This window comes from Suricata suricatta, chromosome 2, assembly GCF_006229205.1.
Source record: "Suricata suricatta isolate VVHF042 chromosome 2, meerkat_22Aug2017_6uvM2_HiC, whole genome shotgun sequence".
NCBI classification, from domain to species: Eukaryota; Metazoa; Chordata; class Mammalia; order Carnivora; family Herpestidae; genus Suricata; species Suricata suricatta.
The window spans coordinates 33,228,402-33,254,309 of record NC_043701.1 but is presented as its reverse complement, the minus strand read 5'-3'; the positions used below and the strand labels follow the sequence as shown (position 1 = coordinate 33,254,309).

General features: G+C 33.5%; 1 protein-coding gene across 3 annotated transcripts in view; it reads right to left on the bottom strand.

Moving 5' to 3' along the window:
* Nucleotides 1-1,968: 1,968 nt before the first annotated feature.
* The window catches only part of TFEC (transcription factor EC), a 69,705-nt gene continuing 45,765 nt past the window's right edge, over nt 1,969-25,908 (bottom strand). The window contains exons 4-11 of one of the 3 annotated variants that reach the window (XM_029924628.1): nt 22,882-22,996; nt 20,609-20,665; nt 16,937-17,012; nt 10,190-10,337; nt 7,440-9,305; nt 6,425-6,598; nt 4,646-4,804; nt 1,969-3,509 (exon numbers count right to left, since the gene is read on the bottom strand). In XM_029924628.1, the coding sequence (XP_029780488.1) occupies nt 8,925-9,305; nt 10,190-10,337; nt 16,937-17,012; nt 20,609-20,665; nt 22,882-22,996 (777 nt within the window). In that variant the 3' untranslated portion in view covers nt 1,969-3,509; nt 4,646-4,804; nt 6,425-6,598; nt 7,440-8,924. The remainder of the gene's footprint in view (nt 3,510-4,645; nt 4,805-6,424; nt 6,599-7,439; nt 9,306-10,189; nt 10,338-16,936; nt 17,013-20,608; nt 20,666-22,881; nt 22,997-25,908) is intronic. The other 2 variants (XM_029924638.1, XM_029924648.1) reach the window with 2 other exon arrangements.

Below are 25,908 nucleotides of genomic sequence, written 5' to 3'. Positions count from 1 at the left end.
ACGGGGCTCAAACTCGTAAACCGTGAGGTCATGGCCTGAGCTGAAGTTAAATGCTTAACTGATATTGAGCCACCCATGCGCCCCTCTTATTCATTTATAATGTTTAATATCAACTTGTCTGATGTACAAGAATGTGTTGGTATTGATAACATTTTATAAATTAATTTAAGGAGAATTGAAATCGTCATTATATTGTGTTTTCCCATCCAAGATATAGTATGCCTTTCTACTTCTGCAGTCTTCTTTTCACAGCAGCTTTCTTAAATTCATTACATATATATGTATATATATATAATATTAATGGACAAGGTGTTATAGGGTACTGCTGGGCATTCATACACAGTATGGGAGAGGTACTTAAAGGCGGAACTACTGCTGTAAGCATAGGGTTCTCTATATGCTTAATACAAATAAGAAAAAACAAGCTTATCACCTGTTTCAGGAGAAGTAGTGGTAAGGCTATGTGAGACACTATACCTTGGTTCATCATACCAGGATACTTCCTCCAGCTCGCTCTACATGCGCTTGTGCATGTGTGCACGCACACACACACACACACACACACACACACTGAAATATAATATATGCTTTCTTACTTTGAGCCTAGAAGAAACACAAGGGTCCTCTGACCAAGTACCTGAATAACCCAGATCCTGTGTGATAAATAAAAAGAATTTAAGACTAATTACTCCAGGTGAGTCTAAAATTTCTGACTCCAAACAGTTACATTCGATGTACTGAAAGCATTGATGAGTCTTCTGAATTAGTAGTAGTAATCTGACTGGTTGCCCTCTGCTTAAAGATCTCTTGTCTCTCCCTCACCACTCCCTCTTCCATCAGGCTCAGCCCCTACGCTGTTTCTCGGTCTCAGTTTCCCTGATACTGGTACAGATGCCATCTTTAATTCTGCCAGAATAGCCTTAGCTACACTTTATCGAAAAATCTCAGTTACTTTCGTCTTATACATCCTCCTCAGCAACAGCCATTATTCCTTGGGGGACGCTTAATAAAGGATCAGTGAATGAAAAACTGGATGAATTCTAGAGTATAAGGTTTCTATAAATTCATTGTTGCAATATTTGATATAATTTTCATATCTGGAACTCATATTTTGGATAAGTCAAAAGAAACACAAATACTTATCTTACTGCAATTGCAGGATTCAAGAGAGAGGTTGGAAGAAATTCATTTCAATGAATTGTCACAGCCTTGAGTGAGGACCATTTCATTATCTGAATGATTTGACACTTGCACACTTCCCTTACTTAAAATTAACCCAAACTTATTGATTTGTTAAGGAAATAACATGTCAAGTAAGACGCAGTGTTAAGTAATGTGGGATACAGAGAAAGCTAAGGCATAATTTTTCCTTGCAGGGCTCATCCATCTGATGAGGAAGGTAATCTATGCTTAGCTATAATAAACAGCATTACAAAGATTTTAAGTAGCAGCCAGCTGGTATAGCCAGAAAAGGCCAAAATAATAAAAATAACTGTGGACTGGGATGGTGAAGAAATCTTCAAAACTAGGAAAGTCTTTAAGTAGGCTTGTCAGATGATAGACCAGAAGGCTGGACTATGATGGAAGGTGCAAGGATGTTTATTATCTTTATTGATCTGGGGACCTGTGTAGGAAAGGTACTTCATCTCCACCTCTAATCTACTTTTTGTATTTACCAATGAATAAATAAAAACTTAATATCAGAATGAATAATGTCTCAGATATTCCCCTCTTCCTGTTCTTAAGTATATCAGAATGACTTTCATAGAACTATATACTGCTTCTAAAATTGTTCGGAGTCATTGTAAAATCTTGAAGGACTCGGAAACCTACTTGCTCCACGTAATTATGTGAAATCGGTATTTTGGAAGGGATAACCATATAACTCAAACACGGTTTTTTCTCCACAGACACACCGCATCACCTTTCACTTGCGTAAGCAAATAAATTACGATCTTGACTATCGTATTGTTTGCAGCAATTTAATTTTTTCCGAACATAGCTCTTATTCTATTATAATGCTTGAATGATTCCCATGCAATGTTTCCAATCCACTTTTCCTGCCTTGTGAAACTTTTTAACGAAATGTTAGCATTTGCAGGCACCAGATGTTTTGACATAAGGAGAAGCAATATGTAAATTTTAATCCATGCTAGGAACAATAGCCTGCAGGCACCTTTTTCTTATTACGCGAATCATATATTTAACCGCAATGTGGTCGGTCCTATCAAAATCATCACCATCTAGAATATTGTATTCTTGTCTTCCGGTTGCCAATTAATGAAACTGATATATATTTTACATGATGGGTATCCACTACTTAACCAATAAGCCTTATTGTATTTTACCACTTAACCACCCCATAGCTAGAACTCTGCAAGTGATAAATAATATTGGTGGTCAGTAACCCAATGCTTATGTCTAAATGGTTGATACCTACGTATATCACTTATTTTAACAGAAATAGTAAAACCTGTTGGAGCTATCTTCATCTTTTCTGGCTTTTTGGACTCAATTCAGAGCAAGGGGTGTGTGTGTGTGTGTGAGTGTGTGTGTGTGTCAGTGTGTGTGTTTCTAATATAAGAGATTTGGGGACAGTTTCAATGTTGCCCATATGTAGGTTCCAATAAACAGTAACATAAGAATAACATATTCTTATATGTAGAGTTATTTCTGATATCCTGACATTAGAAAACTTTGTTACAAGCCCCCACGTGAACACACATGTATCCATACGCAAGCACATCACACATGTACTTATATACACAATAAACAGTCAGGTATAAAATCCATTCAGTCATCCAACTTTTCAGTCTGTAGAGGGCCAAAAAATTATCCTGACCTTTTAAAACCTATATTAGATGGGTTATTTACTTCCACACAAAAATTATTATATTGATCAGTATTTTTGGCATTGGTCAATGTTTTAAAAATATTTACATAATATAACTTTAAAATTAACCTGTATTTGAATATAAGATGTTATTTTCTATAGTCAACTCAGAGCTACCCTGTTTTATTATTTTTGAAGCAGGTATGTAGATGAAAATTCATAAACATGGTATTAAATATCAGAGTGTCTTAACATTTAACTGAAATCCTTATTAATTTCATTATCAAGGGATACGTCTAGTCAATACCAATTAGCAGCTTTAAAATGTTTTACATATTAAAATACAGTATTCTATTTATCCTAGATTGTCTGGGGACTATCTAGTATATTAAAAGATTTTCAGAGTTTCTTAGTGATTTCACTTACAATTATGCCTGTTAGCAAATTTGCAAGAGTTAGATAAATATTTTCCATATATCAAAACCATAACAGCATGGAAAAGCAGATGGCAAGAGACTAAAATAAAGAACGTAACAATTATTCTCATTAACAGGGAAATATTGGATCACTGTTTTCAGCATGGACTGTGTAGTGAGCAGTTGTCAGTTGTGGAGTCTCGGGGCTGTTAAGTATCCTTTCAGATGATTAACCCACATTCTGTATTTTCCAGTGTAGTCTATAGACAAAGGCAGAATAAAAAGTACATTAAAGCGATTAATAAGAGTATGCCTTCATTTAATATATACGAAGAAAAGATTGGTACATTTTTAAAGCATTTGCACAAAGATTTATGTATGTCTTAGAGTACACACCAGTTTTCTTCATTTTCCTATAAAATAAGACACATACTTTGTTATTAAAAGTGAAAAATAGCCATAATTACAAATTCTATGGTCTTATTACACTAGCAATGTTTTCTTGATCTAAGGAATGTTAAAGTTATAGGAATATTACTTTATTCATATATATATAGAACACTATTAAAGTCAAACAGTTTTAACTACATTGTTCTTATTAAGATTAAATAGCTAAATTAGTTTTAGCCTTGTATGTTGTAAGCAACTGCAATGCCGTTAGATAAGGTCCTTGAATTTAGTTAGGTTGTAAACTTTAGTATATTAAAGATTAATATAACATGTAACTTTCTGATCATATATAATTCTTTCAGCATATAATAGTCTACCATTTTTTGCATATTTTCTCTCTTTTTTGTTACATATAACCACCAGCTTTAAATAACACAGAGATAAAATTTATTTCTGTGGAAAAAATAAAGTTGAAAATACAGAATTTTTGTAACAAAATGGTAGTGCAGAAATGGGGGAGGAAGCGTTGCAAACACAAAAGTCTTTAACTTTATTCTTGAAACCTATCAAATAAATGTCAGCAGAAGACATTTTATGAGGGTTAAGAGAAACGATTTGGATATGTAGAAATACATACACAAATCCTTTCATAAGAAGAAGACAAAATGTTCCCTTTTACATATATTGCAACAGATAGTGGCATTTCATCATTCAATTAGTTGAATCCAGTGGGAGGTTTTTTTTTTAAATCTAAATAACTATTTTCTGATAATCTCTTATACATTGAAGTTCTATGAACTTCACAGAAAAATTTTAAGATAACTATTTTATCAGGTTTTGAATAGTTTCCTTGTTTACAAATTAAATATACAAATGAAAAAATATTGGTATATGCAAAGACTAATGATATAGGAAGGTCATATGACACATTAGATCAGCAACACACTCTAAATGCGTTTAGTATTTGTTAAGTACATTGAGTGAAATCTCTGTATATGTAACTTACACTAACTCAAGTTGACATCTTAGACTTATCACCATGCAGGGCACTGGAAGGGCAAATGACGTCATTCCATGCAGCATATACAGGCTGTGTCATTAACAATAGTGAAGCCAAATTCAATCCTTCAGGTATTTTCAAGAAACCCAGATGGTTGATCTAGTGCTGATAACACAGCAAATGATTAATTGATTCCAGTTTTCATCTACATCTTAGATATTACAAGATTACTAAGTATCAGCTTAGGGATATTGTAAAAACATTAAAACACTTATAGTTATGCCATTATTAATTTAAACACCAAAATTCCACAATATCATAACATCAAAAAAAGTATTTTCATAATACTGTGAAGTATAAGAATATTCCAATATGACTCAATCTATAAAAACAAAGAAAAAATATATTCTTCTTAACGTTGGGAAATCTAACTTCTCTCCTGACATAAAGGTAAATGAGCATGCCAAATCAAGAAACTCATACCTAATTTTTTTAAAGTAAGAGCTATTAAATATTTTATTTACAGTCATATGAATGGGAAAAAAATGAGTTAAAAAAAAAAGGAGGAAGGCTATTTCTCAATGTCCCCAGCTCATCTGGGTATTTATTATTTAGAGCTTTTGTACCCACAGAAAGAAAGCTATTGTCACTGACATCATGTCTGTAAACTGAGGAAAGTTAGTCTGTATATATAAATTCTCCAATTATTGAAAAAGATGCTAAAAAAGGAAAAAAAAAAGTATGAAGAGGTACTCATAGGAGGTACTTGTTATTTCATAATGATTTGGGATTAGAAAGGCTGCTTAATGTGAATCTATGAAAAGGTGATAACTAATATTTTATAATAAATAGAGACAAAAGATTGAATGGGACAGTATCTTGAAAAGATAACAAAAAGTAATTAAAATAAAGCTTTTATCTTTTTTAAACAAAGTTTATTTTAATTACAAATATGCATTGATTCTTTGAATAAACAAAGCTTGGTTAATTGTGTATTAATAGTCCAGTGATAGCTGATGCTTTTTGTGACAAAACTGATAAACAATATGCCTTTTTTACTGCACTAAGTATCATTTCTACACAAATATTCTAGACATCCATCAATTTCCCCAGGATCTCTCTTAGATGCTCAAACAATTTGCTTTTGATTTATATATTTTTGATATTTATATGATCATTTAAAAATGTTACATAGATGTTTACAATATCCAATAATCATAGAGAAACTGACCCAGCAATATATTACATGAGCATATAACAGGAGGTATATAAATGACAGGGGATGCTTGAAGGGGTCTATTTTATAAGTAAACAATTTCCTTTGTGAGTAGTCTAGTGTTTGGTACACTTACACTTTCTTAGGCAACCTCATCACTTTTGGGGTTGAGAGAGTGATATACAGATAACTAGAGCTCCCTCCTCCATCACTGTATATGACATTAACTACTCACTTAGCTCTTGATAGATACATAGCTACAATGCTATCCATTAAAGTAACAGAACTGATACAGGAAATTTTTACCTGGCATCCAACGAGACATTAGGGAGGTTCCATGCAAATTTTGGGCTGTATATACAACTCTATGTTTCTGGGGAGTCTATATCTTTCATTAGATTCTCAATGTGTTAAAAAAGTTAAGAACTAGTGACAATTAACTTTTTAATCTATTTCAGTTAACTGTGACAGAGCACCACTCTTTACTCGGTCTTTAAAAACCCATTACCCATTTTACAGTCCCCTGGTAGCTATTACAATCTGAAAGTAGCAGCAAGTATTAGTAGTACCCTTTCCAGATCTCTTTGTCCAGGTTTACCACCTGTGCCAAGCCCTTCCATTAGATAAGATTATGAGGAAAGTGTTTCAGGGCTGCACAGTAGTATTTTAATAGGATGGAAAATAATGACAGAGTAATGACATCATCAGTGCAAGTCTTCTCAGAATATGAAGAAATGAGAATACTGGAAAAAATGAAAATAGAAATTAGCCTCTATCTGGAATGTGTTTTGCATGGACTCTAAAATATATTCCATTTATGATTTATATTGTTATAGTAAACTGTCAACCCAGATAATAATGTGGGATTTTACCATAAAGTTAAAAGTATTAATGTTATCTTGAAAATTCTTGAGCAAGTATATCTTATTGCGCTTTTTCACATGGCATATTTCAGATGAATTTATCTACCTGGCTTTAATGACTATTCCTATAAATTTAGAGTTATTTTTGCATGTCAAACAATACCATTATTTTAATTCTCCAAACTCTGAACTAATGTTGTAAGCTAAGCCTGAGATAATTCCTCGACCATAAGAATTTAATATTTTCCCACTTTCATTATCATATGTCTCAAATTTTGTGATGACATAGCTCCCTATGAGTAATACCTAAAGCACCCTTTCAAAAATTTATCCCAAAGTTAACATTCAAGGAAGATTACCTCCAAATTACATTAGTAATGTACAGTAGCATTTTAATTTTAGGCTTCTGTCTTCCAGTAAAAAATATTCAATTTATACCATATCATTTCATGCTGGTACTCAAGGTTTTGCACAACCTGTTGCCAATATTATTTTCTGGGACTTCCAAGCTGGCATTTCTAGGGTGGCCAGATCTTTCTAACAAAAGTGCCATGAAGACACCTCCTCAACTTCTTCTAACTTTTACCATTTTGGTCAATATTATTCCATAATATGCCTTCCTCTTCCCTAAATTTATGCTTTTAAAAGTGGTTACATTCTGCTTTCCCATAGACTTTTATGATTCTCCAACCTTTATTCATTTATTTTCATTTTCTCTGACCTTATTTACAGCTTATACTGCACTTTGTAGAGTTGAGTTGACGTGTCTTCTATATTTTGTTGTTGTTTATCGTGTAGTCTTGTTTCTCCTTGAGGAGTAAGATCAGAGCTTGCTCATCTGTTTTACTTTATCACAGGACCCATTGCAGTTTGAGTATCTCTCCATAAATACTCATAGATCAGATGAGCACTCACTGAGGCCTAGCACAGAGCAACAGCCTTGGTAAGTCAACCCCCAATCCCAAGCTCAAAGGAGAAAATTTTTAATAAAGCATTATATGTATAAACATTTTTAACAAATGCTAAGAAAGCTAGCAAAGTCATGGGGTGCTTTGAGTACTTATGGGAGTGGAGATTTGTCCTCTACTCAGAGCTCAATGTAATAACAAAGAGTTTGTTTTACAAATGATTTTGTCAGCTGGCAAACTAATTTTCTGTATTTTCAATATGGAGCATAACTGCATCACTTAATTAATTTACATGCATTTTTAGAGACAGCGATAAATTTTAGATAGCTGAGTTGTTCTAGTAGGTTGAGTGTGTGTATGTGTGTGTGTGTGTGTGTGTGTGTGTATTTTATTTACTGAAATTGATTATCCAATATCTCTTTTTGTTGAAAAAGCCAGGATTTGGAATGTGATTTCTAATGCTAATTAGAAAATCACAAAAGTGAAGGAAAATAAAAAAGACATATGCTACCTACATTGTGTGCCTGTGTGTGTAAATGTATATTTGTGTGAAGTGGTAACATTTTAGTTCAGGTTCTTGAACGTATTCAGTGTGTTTCTTCTTTGAACATAGAACGTCTCCATAAATATGCAAATATACTCTTAGAATTACTCTAATTGAACTGACTAAAGGAATTAGGGTCTAATTTTAGAAAGCAAAGTTTTCATAAATTTTTGGTATTTTATTGTGGAATATTCTAATGTTTATTGTAGATTCACTTTCCAATTAAAAGTGACAGATAATCTGTCTGTTAACTATTTCCTCGATCAAGTTTGAACTTAAAGCTACACGTCCCACCAGACAGTGGAGAAAGGCAATGAACTGCTAGATTTGGTGAGCTGGCTACTTGAAAACTAAGGTTAGACTAGTCTAGGAAGGAGTTGGAAGCGAGTAAGAAGAGGTTTGTGGATTTCAGTAGGTTTGCTCCCTGCCGTGTGTTAGTTCCAGTGATGCGTCACTACATTGCTACTTTTAAAACATCAGTAGAGAGCTATTTCTTATGTTGTACCTCTTTCCAGGAAAACAAAATTTAAGTAGGTTTGGGCGTCTTAATCAAAGAGGAAAAAACTCTTTTCAGTTCTCAGTAATTCTTCAACACCATGCTTCTTCTTCCTGTAAATTCTTCTGTCAGTTTATAATCTGTTTCTCGTAAAGAGGATATTCCTTTTGGAAAATTAAGCCAAAGCGATATAGGAAAGAATGTAATTGCATAGCACCCGCATCGAATTGCTTCCCATGAATCGAGCCTGTTTGTTTTTTATAACTCATCGCCATCATCTGAGCTAAAGCTACTTCTCCTACTGCTTTCTTTGGAAACTGCAGGGGAAGTGGCAGACAGCAGAGGATCTGTTCCAAATGGAGATATTGTGTCATCCAGGAGCATGTCATTCAATCTTTGTTCCTCTTTCAAAGCGGCACTAAATGATAAATCAGTGAAGTGTGACAAAGGATCAGAGAAGGCCATCGCTTGATCACAGAGCTCAGGGCTGGTCCCCTGAGACAGAGTCAGTTGTTGGCAATAGTCTACTGAATTCTGCTCAAGATGGGTCTGTTGTTTGGTGACATGAGCACCTAAATCAATTGTGCCAAGTGAAGCCAGGGCTGGCAGACCATGAGCACGAGCCTGTATTTCTAGTTCCTGCAATTTCAAACGAGAATAATTAAATAATGATTTAGAAGGTAGACTTGACTCCAGAAAACAAGAAAACCAGAAATAGAAACAAACTATTAACAAGCATTCAAAATGAAGAGTAGTACATACTACAATATTCTTTGTAAGCAATGGTATCTAGTATATTTCTCATGCCTGAAAAACAACCCTGAGAAAATGATACAGAATAAAAAACAATTCTCCTCCCATTGCTGTTTAAAGGAATCCGTAACATATAATGGTTCATAGTGCCTCAGATTACAATACAGCCATTTGGAGATAGTGGAAAATATTTCACGTTTTCTTCCTGATTAATTTCCCACTATAAGACCATTTCACGGAAACAGAGTAGTGCTCTACCTGGCAATAAGCATGCTCACATAAAAATATTGAGAGTTATGAAAACTCATATTTTGATAGTTTGTGTCACATGAACAGATGAGGAGTGACTTAATATACACTGGCACAATATGCCTTGAGGCAATGAAATCCATAGCGATGTTACTAAGGAAATAAGAGGGAGAGAGAAGAATTTAGTGTCCTCAGTGTCCAATTTTATCTAGAGATACAAATGTTTTACCTATTTTTTTTTCAGTTGGGATAGTATTGTGTGTTTATAAAATTTGTTCTAGTTTCTGCATTTTGCAATTAGTTGTCATTCACTCTTTTCCCAAAGCCACCTTGATCCTGGGCTTCTATTCAAAATCTAATTGAAACAACCAAAGTCATGAGCTTCTAAAAGGCAATAAACTTATCCTTCGGAAGGAAAAAATAATGTTAATATGAAAAAAAATAAATGAGACATGAGTAAAACTGATGATGGATAAGTCCTATGTAAGCTATGTGCTTCGTGGCAACATTTTTATAAAAACCTGAATTCGGAGTAGAAGCCGCCTGTTAGCCTGCTCTAATTTCTTCTGTCTGTGTTCTAATTCTCGAGCTCTCTGTTGTTCTTTTTGTAGCCACTTGATGTACTCCACTGATGCTTTCAGAATGGTTCCTTTGTTCCAACGCGTATCACTGTAGAACGGAGAGATAACCTTTTCACAATTGTGCGTGTCAGCAGAATTCATAAGAACTTACAAAATCTTTTACATTAATATGAAATAATGATTTACATGACTATTATTCACTCTTAGATATTATTGCTTCTGAATAGAAATTTTAATAGAATAGTTAAGAAGCCCTTATATAGTAAAATTAATCCCAGAATGAAAATAAGTGTCAAAAGAAAGTAATAAAGTGACTTTTTGTGGGAGAGCTAAATGCAATATCATGATTCTACCATTACAGTTTTTATATTTTTAGTGAAAATTGCTTTTATTATTAACTCTGAGATTAAAATCTATGTGCGGTATTTCTGCATTAATGAACTAGGAAATGTACATTACTGAGGACTTAAGCCTAAATTTTTTAAGATCATTTCAAATGTACCAATCTTTTAACCTACTTTCTAATAAGGTTGCTTTTATGCTTCTAAGAAAAAAAATAAGATTTCTTCTGAATGGTGATCCTGAGTGATTGTGAAACAAATCAGAGTTCGGCAACATCACTTTAAGGAATAGAGCAAAACTTTCTAGAATCATTAGGCAAATTTTTCTGCACAAAAGCTGTCAATACCTTTGTACAAAGGTCAATGCCTATTTTTAAATAAGTTTAAGATAAGTAAATATAATTAAATATAACCAGATAACCTTTCAGTTTATCAGCATAGAAAAATATTTTATTAAAACTTATTTTGAAGACAGGAGAAATGATAAATCTGGAATCACGAAATAGGCTACCAATTATAACGTCTGAAAAAATACATCAAAGAATTTGATCCTATATGAGAATTAAGAATACATGTGGAGGATGAGGCCAAGTTAATTGCTAAAAGTTGATCAGATCTATTGTAAGCCTTGATGAATTTTTAGTTTAGAGTCATGAGATTATTTTGAGTACAACATACAGTAAGCATGTAGGAAAATTTTGAGAAGACATTACACTGCATGTACTTTCGGTTTCTATGATCTATGTGAGATATATTGAAATTACTATGTTTTTATTAAATGATCATAAGTGGAAAGATATAGTTTATGAAAAATCTGATTTGCATATGCCTCCCTGGGTGTTCAGGTTACATGACAATTCCATTAGCGGTAACTAATTAAAGGAAGATGCATTTTTCTACCAGCAGGTAGGTTACTAATAGGGCCTGGGTAAGCCATCTTCTACTGGAAGTCACCAACCCACTGCCAGCGTCTGTCTAAAGTGTGCGAATGCTTTGTCAGTTGTCTATGAGCTGCGGGTCTCACTCCACCCACAGTGACTTATCAGGTGATGGAAAGGCTCTGCAAAAGAGGCTACTTTTGTCATTAAACTAAAAAAGTATCTGTAACTTGAAAAGGTAATGGACTCCTAAATTAAAACTCTAAGCATCAGCAGGAGACCTATGGCCCTAATTTTGTTTCATTTCTTCTCACTGGAGGAAAAACTTGAAGAAAAGAAGAAATAATAGAAAAAGGATAACCCTGGTCAGCTTTGAAGTTTAAGGTGCTGTTTATTTAGGTCTAAAATAAACCTTCCACATGGTTGTAGAGATCACACAATGGGTCTTCTTACAGTTTCTACCTGATATCATTTGCACTAAATTTTTTAAAAGTTCACTCTATTTTAAAACCATTTTAATCTATGAGGTTTCTTTTTAAAATGTTTTTGGGGCACCTGGGTCGCTCAGTCGGTTGAGCATCCGACTTCAGCTCAGGTCATGATCTCATTGTTCCCAAGTTCGAGGCCTGCATTGGGCTTTGTGCTGACAACTCCGAGGGTATAGCCTGCTTTGGGTTTTTCATCTCCCTCTCTTTCTGCTCTCCCCCAGGGTGCTCTCTCTCTCTCTCTCTCTCTCTCTCTCTCTCTCTCTTTCTCTCTCTCCCTCTGTCTCTCTCAAAAATAAATAAACATTAAAAAATATTTTTGTTTTCCAAATTTATTAAGGAGATGTTTTTCTTTCAGGATAATTTCAAACATCTAGGCATTAAAACCATTACAACAGCAACATTAATACACATAAAAGCATGTCTAAGAAATAAATGTAGATACTGGCTTTTCATTTTCTACCAAATTATTCTCTTTGAAGAACTTTAAACTTTTGAGGAGTTAAAAGCTGTGAATTCTAATGCACACATTAGATTAGGAACGTGGTTAGGGTAAAGTATGGAAAATATACAGTCTGTTGTCGTCTTGGGAGTGCACATCCACTGAACAGCATTAAAAAATAAAGAAGAACGAGGACACCGTGACAAGTTTGATTTTTTTGTTTCAGTCAACACTTTATGATTCCTAACTTAGAAATTCTTGCTAAGTCTCATATATTGCTTCAACCACCATTCTTACACAAAAGCAAGAGAACATTTTGACAATAGAGGTGAAAAAAAAACCTAGATCGATTTAGTTAAAAAATCTAGTTCATAAATAAAAAAGCAGAAAAATGAGTAATTTGTTAGCACCAATAGAATAATTCATATTCTGACAGTATATTTTATTTCCACTCCTATGATTTTTATAATATGATTACATAAGGCAGACCCTACATAAGGTATTATATATGAGGAAGATTGCTACCACACATCTGTAGGAGCACTTACTTTTCATATTTGTTAGTTTCACTTGGTTTTTTTTCAATCAATGATCAAGAGATTGTCGTTCCTTGGTAGTTTGTTTTTTCATTTAATTTTTTCAGCATATATATCTCAACTATAGCTGTTCACTATATTATTTTCCCTTCTGACCTTACCCTTCTGACCTAGCAAAAACCTACAAATTTGACCTACAAATTTCTGAATGTTTTTGATACATTAAAAATGTCAACTTCATAGAATTCAAAATGTCTCTAGGTATTGGCTTTGATTCCCCAAGCCAACCACTAAGCTCATTCTAATCATGAGCTGGAAAGGTCCTCAAGAGGTCAACCCCTTCATGGCTTCTGCTATTTGCCAAAGAGCATGTGGTGTTTAGCAGATGAGCCCCAGGTTTTCCTCATTTAATTCAATGCTCTTTTTGCAAATCTTTGGATTTCACACTTTCTCAAATGTGTCTGCCATAAGAACTATGTTTTCTACTGTAAATGAGTGCATTCTCAGTGCATAAAACTGCAAAAAAAAGTTTCACAAGATATTACTATTCCCTTTAGGTGTAATATGCCATACTCCAATATTATCAATACTATTCTTCCTTCCTTGTTTAAAAATGCTGAATCTTTCCCATTTGATTGATTTTGCGGTCCATTAATAGGTTATAGCACACATTCCGAAAAATCTCATGTAAGACAATTTTGTAATCTGATATATTTCTTATTTTTAAAAATCCTTATGAATTTCATTTTTTAAGTTTATTTATTTATTTTGAGAGAGAGAAAGAGCATGAGCTGGGGAGGGGCAGACAAAGAGGGAGAGAAAGAATCCCAAGCAGGCTACATGCTGTTAGCACGAGCCTGACTCGGGGCTCACGAATTGTGAGATTGAGACCTGAGCTGAAACTAAGAGTCCGATGATCAACCAACTATGCCACGCAAGCACCCCTAAAAATATTTTATGAATTTTTATGGTTGCAAACAAGTGCTTTGAAATTGTACAACAAATTAGTCTGAAACATATTAAACTCAAACTGAAATCTCGTTTGATTTTTTTTGATCCACTTGTTAATTTCATCATTGTCACAACACAGTAATAACATTTCTTCAAAGTGAAACTTGCCTTCTGTATTTTATCCCCACACTCTATCTCTACTAATAATTTTTCTGTAACTTTTAGATTATCCGTAGTAGCGGAAAATTATCAGTAGAGGGGATAAATGAAAATTCAACAAATGAATTCAAAATAGTTCCATAGAGTAAGTGGCTACTCCTGAGACCCATAGAACCCAGTTTTAAAGAGGCTATGTTCTGGATTCAACCATGGGACTCATGCTGGCAGACCATAAAGAGAAGATCTTGGGTACTAGGCAAGGCCACAAAAAGCCAAGGGGTAAGATGCATTGAAACAGAAGTGATATCGGATGGCTGAAACAACAGAGCTGACAGTGAAGTGTTCTTCTGTCTCTGCTGTGTGCACAGAGCCACATATAGATTCATTAACATCTACTCGATTACTGTGTTTTCAATTAGACCCCAAATAAATATCATTTCCATACATATAACATAATACAATTGAAACAAATAATCATACCTCTTTCTCACATCTATAAAGAAGAGAAAAACACTTAAGAATGCTCACAATACACTTTTCCCAATGGTAGTATCTTTCAGGTATGATTCCATAGTAAATTGATTTTCTGTATTCTAGATCATGAGTAGACAAACTACAATGAGCAGTCTATTTTTGCATGAAGTTTCAGTGGGAACAGCCATGTTCATTCATATACATGTTGTCTATGTCTGCTTTTATGCTACAATAACAGAGTTAGAAAGTCGCCACACACTATCTGGCCCACAAAGCTAGAAATATTTACTCTCTGGCCCTTTCCAGGAAAAGCTTGCCATTCTCGGTTCTAGACAGTAAATTAGAAGTAGAAAGAGGCCTTTTTATAACCAAAGTTTCTATAAACATATAGAATTATAATCCCTCACATGAGACTTATAATGGGTATGGTATTCTCATATATATTATTTGGTTTTATGTTTCTAAAAACCCAGTCAATACAATTGGTGCCTTACAGGCCTGGTGAGGATGGTGAGTTCAGTCTCAGAATCCGGTCTTCAAGTCTCATGTGCTTCCTGCATATAGTTGTGCCCTGGCACTAGGGTTTAGCTCCACCAGTTATGAGAACCTTTCTTAACTGACCTTTATCCAATCCCTTTCAAGATTAAGTAAGATTCTCCATTCCCTTTGTGACACTCACTGACTGTTGTTAGGACAACGTAGGTAATAGAGGGCAATAGGCCACCCTCGCATATGTGCAGGTAGTTCTGTTATCATTGTGGTGCCATGTACTTATTGATAAGTTCTTAAATTAATGCCTACTGTATTTATTATGATGATAATAAAATTAAATTGTAGGTACATTAGCTAATGAAATATGAATGCCAAAAAAAGAAGGCATTTATAAAAATAGTTATTGTTTGTAGGAAGATTATATTAAAAGTCTTGTAAAAACTCAATTAAAATGTCAGTAAAGGTTGCTTGCTAAAAAATATGCTGTCACAAATAAACATTTAAACATTTTAAAAGTCCATCTATACTTGGGTTGTGTACATTTGTCTTTTATTTTAAAGAAATTAAATAGACTATACATTTTAGTGCAGTTTATGTAAGAAAGAAAAGTTGCAGCACATATTCAAACAAAAACGGCTTGGCCTTGCATCAAACGTTTGGTGAATAATTGTGCAGTTATATGTTACGTGTTAAAAAAATAAGTCCTATCAGGATCATGGGTATTCTCTTCTATTGGTAGAAAGAGCTGCATGCTTAGGGGTTTTTAAAAGACTTGAAGAGTTATCAGTAGGGCCTACAGTCTGACCAAGCTCTTCAGATGCTCCACCCAGACCTCCTTCTGTCGCTCCATGGGACGGGAAGCCTTCTCCATCTATATGCCCAGGAAGATAAAGACTACATTTTTTCTATTAGAAATTACTGAATTTGTAAGTGAATTCGCACATTTGGATTCAGGGAAAGAGTATTTCCAAATTTCACTAATGTCACTTTATCAAACATCATTGTTTCGGAATAATTGATGATCTCCAGTATCTGGAGAGACCAGTTCTCAGTTTGAATGAAACATTTTCAAGTCGTTATCAATGCAATACAGCATATTTTTCTATTTTGGAGAAACATTCAGCATTCTAGTTGATACTTTGATTAACGAGGTAGTTCCTGCAACCTCACACATCTTCTTCAATAACTGTGAGCGGGGCGCCGGGGTGGCTCAGTCGGTTAAGCGTCCAACTTCGGCTCAGGTCATGATCTCACGGTTGGTGAGTTTGAGCCCTGAGTTGGGCTCTGTGCTGACAGCTCAAAGCCTGGAGCCTGCTTCAGATTCTGTCTCTTCCTCTCTCTCTGCCCCTCCCCCACTCATGCTCTGTTTCTGTCCCAATAATAAATTAAAAAAGTAAAAAAATAACTTTGTATATGACACCAAAATGTGGTAGAAAATTTCATTACAATAACCAATTATTGGTTGGCATCAATCAGTATGTTTTCAAATTTTCTATTTTTTTACTTGCATGCCTCCAGAATTTTGAGACCACTGAATACCCAACAATTCAATGTCCGTGTACATATAAATCTTATACTGTAAGGATTGCTATAACCATAAATTGAGTATACCAGTACCATACAATATTTGATACTACCTCTAAATTTGACAATATTAGTGCCATGTCAAAAGACCTGCTATGAACTGAGAAGAAATAATTTTCTTATTTCCTACCTCTAACCTATAAGTGTTGGTAACAATGTTGATGCTAAATAACCATCAGTTTTGAATAGGTTCTTAATAAGAAGACCACCAGTAGTTTTAACATTACCATAAGCTGCTTGCTTTCCTAGTAATTGGTTCTCCCATGCCTCCCCCTGCTCCTTCCCACCCATTTTGGGGGGATATTCAAAACATAACATTATTATAGAAATGATTGTTGAACTCACGGATCATTAGACTTTGGAATAAGAGTGCCAAGCTCCTTGATTCGGTAATTAATATTATACCTTCTTCTTCTTTCAACTATTAAGAAAGAAATATTATTAATTATTCTAATCAAAACACAATTCACTTTTGGTCAGCTGTAAACTTTCTTAATAATCTTTAAAAGACATTAAACAAAATAATTTCAAAAGAGTATTCAAAAATAAAACAAAATAAATAAATATAAATAAAATACAAATTCAAGTATATTTAATTCTAAAAATAAAAATAACATTAGAATTGTGATTCTATTGTTGACAACGCTTTAGAAACATTTTTTCTCAAAAACAATTTTTTTCACTTTTTTGGAAATGTTAAATACTTATCCATATTGGAAAATGTATTTGTATTTATATATATTTATCCTATTGGATCATCATTTCATATATGAATTTGCCCATCAGGATCATAATCTTTCAAGATCTGCATCATGCTGACTCTTCTCATATAATCCCTGAAGCCCTGACACAAAGTTTGGCACATGGTAGGTCTGTATCCCCAACTAGACTGACTTCTTTGAAGGCAGGGAGCAATTTATTCCTCATTTTTCTATCCTCAGAGGGCTTGACATATAGGAGGTGCTAAATAAATGTTGATTAGACTGTAAATATATTTTTCTAATTAAAAATTTTTCAATAATATATATAATAATGGTTTTCAGATATATGTGGAAGGATTGTTAAAATGGATTTGTATCCCAAACCTATTCGTAGGTCTGGGTTGAAGCCCAAATATTTCCACTTCTAACAAACTTCCAGGTGATGTTGATACTATTTGTTTAGGGCCTACATTTTGAGAACTACTGGTATAAATTCTTATTCAGAGACTGTTTTCTCTGTTTGCATTTCCATGAATTCATTACTTTTAGAAATTTTATGCATCTAATACATGTTCAATAAATGTCATATATACAAATAAGTAGAGAGTTTACTATATTGACCCCTATCCAAAAGCAGTTTCATACAGTATAGCGTAGTCTTAGAGTCTACTCTACATTCCTAGAATCAAGAACCACAACATGTACTTCTATACAATATTTTTTCCAAAAGGTAAAATTTTTAAAGTTTTCCAGGAAATGAAGGAAGAAAAAGGTCATGAAGAAGAAGAAAATCGTATAGCCAAAATATTTGAAAATATTTTATACATGCTAAAAGTTAAGATCTGCTACCAGAAACAAGGAAAATCATGAAAGAATAACAATTGTTTCTATAAAGCAATTCACCATGAATGGATTTGACCTTCAGTAATAATATATTGGGATTACTCTAAAGGTAGAATATAATTGATTCTTTAGAGAGTTTATTTTCCCTTTTTGCTGATCCTGTTTTCCCTATGCATGTGATTCAAAAAACAATGACACCACATTAAAAAATAAGAAAAGAAAATAAACAAAGGTAAAGCTGATAGAAATACATACATATTTCACAGTAAGAATTATTAATAATTTTATGTTCACACATACTCACTTCTATATTATAAAACAGACTTTTGAATATAAGATGAAGAATAGCTATGAAGGATGTTCACAGATTTACCTCAAAATAGGGAACTGGTTTAGTTTTAGAATATTTCTCCCAAATCTATTATTTAAATGCACCTTATGTAAAGTAGCAGAAGTCCCACTTCTACTCTTCTTAGATTGTGCTTGATAAATTTGTAATAGTGAATTATAATGAGACCTTAGGTTCCTCAATGTTTTCATACAAAGTACTAGTTATTTGTAAAGGAGTCAAGTTTTAAGAAATTACCAAGTTACTGTATGCTATGTGTGGTTTTATTCTTCACAGTTTTGATATATTCATTCATTCCTGTCATTAGGTCAAGGTGAGAGAGGCCCCTATCCTGAACCCATACCCACCACATCCTTCCCCAGTGAGCAAGTCAGCCACAGAGGCAAACTGCATTGGGTAACTCACTCCAGGAATATTCTCTCAATGCTCTGAGCCCACTTTCAGACCCTATGCAGGCCACTTCCTAGTCCATTCTTCTGAGTGAGGACCATGGCATCACTGTGCTCCCCTGTAGGCTCAAGATGTAGACAACCGGAAGCTATTTAAACAGTTGGGTGTGGAGCTAAAATGTACAAGATGAGTGTTCACATTCATGTCTGAGGCCACGGCCAGCACAGAATGGAACAAGGAGTGGGGAGAGAAGTGAGATGGGCTGCTGGCTGAGGGCTGGCTTTGCCTCACCCTGAAATCCCCCCTCAGAGTTCTGATGATCTGAATTCACATCCCACCTTCCACTTTTTAGAAAGAACAAAGCATATTTTAGTTGAGGTTGAGCTACAACCTTTAAATATTTAGACTTCTGGTAAGTGAGTTTTCATTTGTCCTCCTGCCATGATCCTCACAAATTTTAGGGATTGTCCTAGATACATTATATTCAACATATGATATTGAAATTTTTTAACAATGATATCTCCAAAAAGCAACATCTCCTAGTATGAGAATCCAGATTAGAAAACACTTGACAATGGACGTACCAGGTGCCTCTCATATTTTATGTTAAATGACCTTTTATTTAAACTGCAGATGTAGAGAAGAGGCATGAAGAACAAGGAGAAGAACAATGAGTTAACAGGTTTGAAACTGAGAGAGAAGCCCATAGTTCTTTGCTGTATTAATCCCTTCTATCAGTAACTAGCCTCCACCCGACTCATGTTTTACTTGTCTCATAGTTTGGACCAAAGCTTATCTGCTCTACCAGTAAGGGCTATTAGAATCAGATCATTCTCCTCTCCACAACGACACTGAGAACAGTTAGAGCCACTCGTAAGCTCTTCCCTCACAATCTTACAGTCAGCAGACTCCAATCGCTTTGTGACATAGGCAGGTGCAGTATGAACAGAAGGACGCAGGGTTCATAGCTACATGTAGAATCAATTTCAGCTAACCACATATAAGAAACCCGTGGTTTGTTTTAGAGCTTTAATTTTATTTATTTTTATTCTTTCTTATTCTCTTCTCATTTTTTGATGTGGCTTACAAAACAGAGTGGCTTCACACTCAATTAGTCAAGCTCACTTGAGACAGTTAAGCACTTAAGACATGACTAACTACCATCAAGCTCAACATTGTTGCTAAACTACTTCCCTTACTTGTATTTCTCCACCTCATGTGACCCCTTATCAGAATCAAACTGACCCCCAGGAAGGCATCAGAGACATTTTTTGCAGAGGTAGAATTCAGCAGTACAACATAAGCAATACCTTTCAGATGACTTATCATTAGTAAGGGAAGAGCAGATTGACACAGAAAGATGGGAACATGGAGCCTTTTCTTTATTTTTAAGTGGTGTGCATTTTTTAAAGCCACTTTAATCCCTTTGAGTCAATGAGTCACATTAGAGTTCAAATGTAACTCATCTCCGTCACATTCAGCCTGCTTGAGAGACAGAGTGATCAAGGAGACAATTTGAGATGTTTCACTTCCTAAAAAGATGTAGCTTTTCTGAGACCTCACTTCATTTAAATTTCCTAAAATGACTCAACTGGTGAGAATATAATATTAATTTTGGTTATGTGATCTCAAAATAGTTATGGAGTGACAATAAAAGACCACATATTTTAATCTCCATGCATTTCCTCCTTCACTGTTATGATTTTTTTTTAGAAAAAAGGAAAATATACTCACTGAGGTTGTGGTTGTCCTTTTTTTGTCTCTCTTTTGCCAAAGCTCGTGTATCTGTTTCTAATCAAAAAGAAGTTAATTCAGGTAGTACTTAATTATACTTTACAACCTCTCTAGTCAACATAACTCAGAAATATTAGGGGAAAGTACAATATTACTTACTACAAATGCCATAATATTTTTAGGCAAGTATTTAGAAATTTGGAGCAAAGTACTCTTTAAGTAAGAGGTGATGGTGAGACTTTTAAGCTTTGAAAAGTAAAACCTCTATCTGTATTCCAGCCTTGCATTTAATAGACGTGAAATATATTACCTAAATTCTCTGTCTCTACTTCTCATCTGTAAAATTGGTATAATATAATAATGATTTGAGCATCATTGTCATGATGAAAAGAGGTACAGTGCGTAGCAAATGTTAAGCTGCTCAAACATTATTATTTTAAGAATTTTAAGATTATTCAAAATTATTCCAACCTAAATTTTTACAACCTACATTTTTTCATAAATAATTATGATTTCTATATCCCTGAAGCTAGAACTAGCTACACTTCTCAAATATTCCTATTGAACAACTTCACACTTCCAAGAAATGATACTTTATCATGCTACAAGGTTTTAAGCATTTGTGATAGTCACCAACATGGCCTAAAATGATTCTCATGACATTCACACCTTTGGTAGTTCCTTTGCACGTTGAGCAGGGCTGACCTGTGACACCAGCGGAATATTGTGGAAATAAATGACCAGTATGGGTTCCAGGACTAAGTCATAAAAGGCATGTTCAGCATCTGCTTCAGTGTCTCTTGGATCACTAGTTGTCATATCATGAAGACATTTGATCAGCCCCATGGAGAGTTCTACGTGGTAAAGAACCAAAGCTAGTTGCCAGCAAACAGGACTAATTTGCAAGACCCATGAGTGAATAGTCCTAGGAGCACATCCCCTAGTCCACCTTGTGTCAAATGTTTGTGCCGCTGGATGACATCTTGACTGCAATCTTATGAAAGACTGAATGAGAATCAATTTTCTTTTTTTAAAAATTTTAAATGCTTTTTGAGAGAGTGTGAGCAGGAGGAGGGGCAGAAAGAGAGGAAGACACTGAATCTGAACCAGGCTCCAGGCTCTGAGCTGTCACCATAGAGCCTGAGGAGGGGCTCAAACTCACAAACCACAAGATCATGACCTGCGCTGAAGTCAGATGGTTAAATGACTAAGTGACTCAAGCACTCTGAGAACCAGTTTTCTAAGTTATCTCTGGAATTCTGACCCATAGAGATTATATGAAATAATAAATGTTTATTAGTTCAATCTGTTAAATTTTGGGATAACTTGTTATATAGCATAAATAATTCATGCAGCATTTCTTGCATTATTCTAGTTTTTAAACCAGGTAACATAGGAATATGATTATTTAAATTTGTTTATTTAAAACTATATTAATTCATTTTAATTTAAATAATTTGTATGCATAGAAATTTTTGAGATATTGTCTAAACCCCAAGAAAGACATATTGTACTTACTAAATTTGTTAATATTAACTATGAAAAAATTATTAAAGATCAATGTTTGAGCTCCACACTAATAACTTGTTATAGAAATTTCAACTTTTTTAAATTTTATTTTTATGGAGGAACTAACAGTGGACATTGTAAGTCAGGAAATCCTTATTTTGATGCACATCTGTTTAAAATCAGCCATATGACTATGCAAATAACTCTTTTGACCTTTGATTTCTTCATCCATACTGGAGGAACTTGACAGTTCCCCTACAATTCTTTTGAGTTGTAGCAATTTTGAAATGTACTATTGAAAATTGAGGGGTTTTATTTACACACTTGAGAAAATTAAATGTGAGTCTATCAGGAAATTCATAAAGCAAGGTAAAAAGGAGCAATATAATTGTTTTGTATCAAATCTACATACAGAAAAAACTCTTTTTCCCAATCATTTTGTAACCATGTCAATAAACCATGTATTCAATATCAATTGAACCAACTAAGTGAACAAGTTAGTCAAGTTGTTTCATATACATACATACATATGTAAATATGTATATGTATATTTGCCCAATTTCTAAAATAGTTCAGTTGAATTATAAGCTCTTTAAACTTCCTACTTGGTTGTCATAGAAAAAAAAGAGTGAATTTACTATCTACATTTCTCCCATTTTAACTATTTTGATAATATTTAAAAAACTGTATTAGGTTGGTAATATATGTCACTTACAACTTAAGTAGTGGACTTAAAATGGGTGAAACTATAAAAGCAACATTACCTGTAATTTCTCTTTTCATTGGCAGACTACTTGGACAGGAAGCACTTGTAAGGCCCATGTTAACTGGAGAAATTCCCTGCTCACCACTATACACATCCAAAATACTTCCAGATAACTTTAGAGAAAAAAGGAAGAAAAGATGAATCAAACCATCTATGGACATTAATATATTTTGATTCAAATTTAAAAATTTCCACTTTATTAACAATAATTTTTTATAAATATCATTTTAATTTTAAACAAGAGTGAGTATGCATTGACTTTTTAAAATCATTATGGGATGCTTATGGATATATTGAAAAAAATTATCTGCATTTAAGCAAAAAGATAAATTAGTTCGTTCATGAAAAAAAATTCTGATTAATATTTCAAAGGTTATGGAAGTTTGACCTGCACATTACCTGGATATAAACAAATAAGATTGTAAAAATTATTTGGACAAAATCAATATCCATATTAGAAAAGCTGGAAAGTTCATTGCATACCATAAATTAGGTATAATGGTTGAACACTTTGGAAGCTTTCTTAATACCATCAGTGCTGTCAGCAACTCACAGTCAAGATGTGTTTTACACTGTTAATTAAGTGAGAAACTTTCCTTCCTGGAAGGCATACTTTTTCTCATTGCACACTTAATGTTCTAGATTATTATAAATATCCCAGCTGGTAACCCAGAGTAGTCTAAAACCACTTTTGCCTCTAGTGGATATAGGGTACATCTAATTATAGAAACACTGCAATTCTTAATGTGCTTCTTGAGAACAATTTTTCAGAAAACTAAGATGTTTTACAACACAATTGGAAATTGTACCAATTTATTATTTAAAACATGCTTATTGATTTGACTTTCCAAGAAAATTTAATTTAAATAATATTCATAACTCAAGTTAATGCTCATTATTCCAGAGCAAGCCACATTTAAAATGTAGAATTTGAACATTTAAAATATTTCCATTCTAAGTATCTTTATTTCATTTCTGGGCAGTGAACTAAGAACTGAATAAGTAGTACCTTTTTTCTTTCCTTAAGGACTGGAAGTAATACAAGTAATCAAATAAAGCTATAGCAGATTATTACAGAGACTGTAACTCCTTATTCCTATTTTTTGTAAAACTCCAATTCAGACTGAGGGAAATTTTTGATACTTATAAAATGAGACTAAAAATAAATGTGAAGAAATAACATTTTAACCCCAAAATTAATTCTAAAAACAATCCATTAAACTATATGTAATAAATATTGTGTATTTCTGAAGAAAAAGAAGTTAGAAAATACAGTGAAAATCAGGCTAATATATGTGAGTGTGTGTTTCAATAATTACATCATGGATAGCATGTGGTATTCTGATACATATTTTTATATACTGATTTTTTTCATTATTTTCTCTATTAAGATTCCTCATCTTTATTTTATATAAACTCATTGTTTTCAAATATATTTTTAATTCTTGGAAGGGAAACTTAAGTCTGGTATTTTTTCCTTCTCAATTTCTTCATCTGAAAAATAGAGACAAAGTTGATCAAAGTGAATAGATGATAAGTGCTTATATCAGAACAATACAATTAGGAAGAAATCCTAAAAGTATATATTTCCCTAATGTGTGAGTCACTCGGTCATATTGTAAAAGTAAAGTTTCCAAGACCTTTTTGAAAATCTTTTGGTTATAAGCTGAGGCATCACCAACCTGAATTGTACATTTCCGCTGTGCTTTTGAGAAGCATAATAGATGTGCTGAACAAAAAAGACAGGGAGTGAGAGGGAAGGAAGAGGGAAGGAACTAGGGAAAGGGCACTTTTCTCTGAAGAGTTTGAATTCAGACGGATTTCAATGCAGCAGCGGCAAATTGCAAAAATGTTTAAGAAGAAAAGGAGCCATATTACATATACACTGCAACAATAAAGTGCTAGGTTCCTAACTATAGCATTACTCTGGGTCCATATTACTTGGTCAGACTATACCTAATATAGAAATGGGGCTGCAAATCTGATAATGAATCTAATCCTGCTCAACTATAGGTATATTACATCATCTCCTGACCTTGATTATAGTCTAATTTATGCCCTAAAGCATAATGATTAATATCCTATTTAATTTTATGCTGTAGGTACTACTCTATTTTATGTAAATGGCTAATCACTTTGTGAATATCATTAGACATTTGGTTTCAATTTCAAAGTATGTACTATACTTCATGTTATCTATAGTGCCTTTTCTCCATTAAAATATATAAGAATAAAATGTTAGTGAAAATTTAAAAATGACATACACATTTGAAGAGGCTTATAAAGCAAAATTATATGTACTTTTCTCAAAGGTATATGTTACTTAATTAAAGTACTATTTTGTAATTATTAGTAAACTGGATAGATATTTTATGAAGAATATATACTATTCTGGTTTAAAAAATTACTTTTTCAATAAAACAAAACCATTGACATGGCAATAGGGAAACATATTATATTAACAACAACATCACAAATTTTAAAGACATATAGTAAAGAATTTATCATAAAATCTCTCCAGTGAGGTAGAACATATTCCTCAAGACAATACTTTCTGGTTAAGAAAAATGAACTCCTGATCTCAGAAGTTGCTTTGAGGTGAGGAGTGATTGCCAGTGGCTCCTGTTGTCTAAGCTTCTCCATCCTAGATTTTACTCACATCTCCACTACTGAGATCATAGAGACCGAAGTGAATTGTGCTCTGACCTTTCCTCATAAATACTACCCTTCACAGTGCCAATATTCCCTGAAGAAAACAAGTAAACCAGTCAAATATCAAAACATTTGAGGAAAATAACTATTTCAAAATATAACAACATACAGTATTAGAAATAATATCAGAAGCAAAAATTAACAAATAAAAAGATCACATAAAAATCAAGTTTCTTAAATTAGTCTAATGTACATTCTAAAAAAATAAAAAATATTTGTAATAATGTATAATATAAAATGAGAACAAAAAACATACAAATGACCAAAGTGATTAAGCATAAACAGGAGGTTTGAAAATATAGTATTTGAAAAA